General features: G+C 41.8%; 1 protein-coding gene across 3 annotated transcripts in view; it reads right to left on the reverse strand.

Annotated features, from left to right (window-relative positions):
- The window catches only part of ptpn11a (protein tyrosine phosphatase non-receptor type 11a), a 26,171-nt gene that overhangs the window by 8,369 nt on the left and 15,453 nt on the right, over positions 1-2,349 (reverse strand). For 2 of the 3 annotated variants that reach the window (XM_032539163.1, XM_032539162.1), the window contains exons 5-8: positions 1,879-1,998; positions 1,680-1,793; positions 361-457; positions 163-260 (exon numbers count right to left, since the gene is read on the reverse strand). In XM_032539163.1, the coding sequence (XP_032395054.1) occupies positions 163-260; positions 361-457; positions 1,680-1,793; positions 1,879-1,998 (429 nt within the window). The remainder of the gene's footprint in view (positions 1-162; positions 261-360; positions 458-1,679; positions 1,794-1,878; positions 1,999-2,349) is intronic. The other variant, XM_032539164.1, reaches the window with a different exon arrangement.

The following is a 2,349-nucleotide window of genomic DNA, read 5'->3' on the forward strand; positions in this document are numbered from 1 at the left end:
CACACACACACACAAAATGAACACGAATACAGCACATGCACTCCAAACATGAGTACAAACTGACAGAAACACAAGCTGGCCAAGTGGACAGCAAATGCTATGTGTGTAGGTATGTGTGTATGTGTGTGTGTGTGTATGTCCCTGAGAATGAAGTGAGTTTACCACGACAGCAGATGCTACCTCGATGAGATTGGCGTTGATGTAGTCAGAGCCTGGCTCATTTGGGTCCCTGTCATTCAGCACCACACGCGTGTGGTCGACTGGAATCAGAACCAAAGAAGGTTGTTTAAAAAAGAAGAAAACATATATACCTTGGGTGAAAGGTTGTTATTAATGAAAGAGCAGTCACGGTTTTCTTACAAGGCAGAATGTTCTTGTATCTGTTCTTGTTTTTGTTCTCTGCTCTCTGGCCCTCTTTGCGACTATAGAGCAGCTTGCACTCTTGCTGCTGCAACGTCTGGATGAAAAAAAAAGAGAAAGGATATGTTGTTTTTTTATATATACACACACACTACTCTATTGATGCGATAGGATTGATGGCTTAGGTTAAACCCCTTGCAACACATAGCACACTCTTATTATCTAGTTTGACAGTCAGTAATAACTGAAAAAGAACAGAATATACTTCTTTTAAGCAATTACCCAATTAAAAAAGGTATTGGATCGGTGCATAGACCTGATACCGATATCAGCATTTTAGGTTGTGTCTGGTATCGGAACAATTCTAAAGATAAGTTGCTAAATGGTTTGTGTATTCTGTCAATTATAGATTTTTTTTTACAAAGTCAGAATCATCCAAGAAAATTGGTGCACTTCTACAAAAACTAGGGCAGGTGAGCTACAGCATGAAACAACAATAGGGCTGCACAATATGTTGTTCTTTTCTAAATCGTCATGGCAATATTAACATGCGCAACATACACATCGCGAATGGCTGCAACACACAATAGACACTCCGATTTTTGTTTTTTTTAAACGTAAGTGGCCTAAAGTGTATACTTTCTCTTTAAGAGAATAGCAGGGCCGGCGTTTGGGGGTGTGGTAGAGCAAGTGAGAGAGTGACGGTGATTAGATTTGGAGCGAGTAGCGACTCTAGAGTCATAGTGAGAGAAACTAAATGTCTCCTCTGTTCTTTCTGACCACGGTGGGACATCTGTAGCAGGAGAAGTTAACCCCTCTCCTCGATTTCATGTTATGGAGAACCATGAAATTAGTCATGGGGGGGGGGGGGGGGGTAAAGTAATTTTACCATCACCAGATCACATGTAGCAGCTATTTCTAAGAGATAGCGCCGTCACCAGCATAGCTGATTTTCCAATGAGATTAATCACTTTATAAACTAGTTGGAGAGCTTGTGTGTGTTCCACTGTGGTTCCTGAATTACACTTACGTTACATGAATACAAATGTTGGTTTTATTTTCAACTCCATATTTTGACACAAAACTTGCGGAGCGTTATTTTAAGTGATGCGCCAGGTGTGTTCAAATGGCTCAGGGTGTGCTGTCATAGGAGCACATTCTTAATGTCTAGTTGACCAATCGGATTGTCTGGTCGGATCTACTTGTTTTATAATATGTGTATTTTTTATCGCAAGTTATATCGTTATTGCAATATTCTACAACGTTATCAAATATTTTCCTCATATCGTGCATCCCTACAAACCAACAGAACCACTCACCTCAAATTCTTCCCAGAAGCCTTGTTTGACCTTGTCTGTGGCCTCCGCTAGTTTGCTCAGCTCCCTAACTCGACTTTCAATCTCTGCTGCGTTAATACGGGTAGTGTTCAGGGGCTGGGGAGGAGAACGGGGGTCAGCACCAGAAATTACAATCAGGAAGAAGCGCCCTTAGCTTACAGGAAACAGACATTATCGGTACCTGTTTGAGCTGAAGCACAGTGCCCAGAGTTTCCACCATCGGGTTCTTTTTGTAGTGCTCTACCAAGTCAGTGAGGGAGTCAAACTTCTCCCCTCCGCCCACGTCGTACTTCAGGTCTTGCTAAAGAAGAAGCCACATCAGTCAGTCAGTCAATCACATTTTATTTAAAGTGCTCATAGTATACTCATGTTCATAACTGTATTCCTAGGTTGTACCAGAATAGGTTTATGCGGTTTAATTTTCATAAAGACACCATATTTTTATTTTACTGCACATTACTGCAGCTCCTCCTTTCACCCTGTGTTTTAACTTTAACTGTTTTAGCAACAGAGTGAGACATCTCACTTCTGTTCCACCTTTGTTGGGAGTCGCACATGCGCAGTAAGGACTACTAGCCAGTCAGAAGCAGAGTATGAGGGCGTGCCCTGATAGTAGCTAGGTAAGGACTACTAGCCAGTCAGAAGCAGAGTA

The sequence above is a fragment of the Etheostoma spectabile genome, chromosome 16 (genome assembly GCF_008692095.1).
Source record: "Etheostoma spectabile isolate EspeVRDwgs_2016 chromosome 16, UIUC_Espe_1.0, whole genome shotgun sequence".
Lineage (NCBI taxonomy): Eukaryota > Metazoa > Chordata > Actinopteri > Perciformes > Percidae > Etheostoma > Etheostoma spectabile.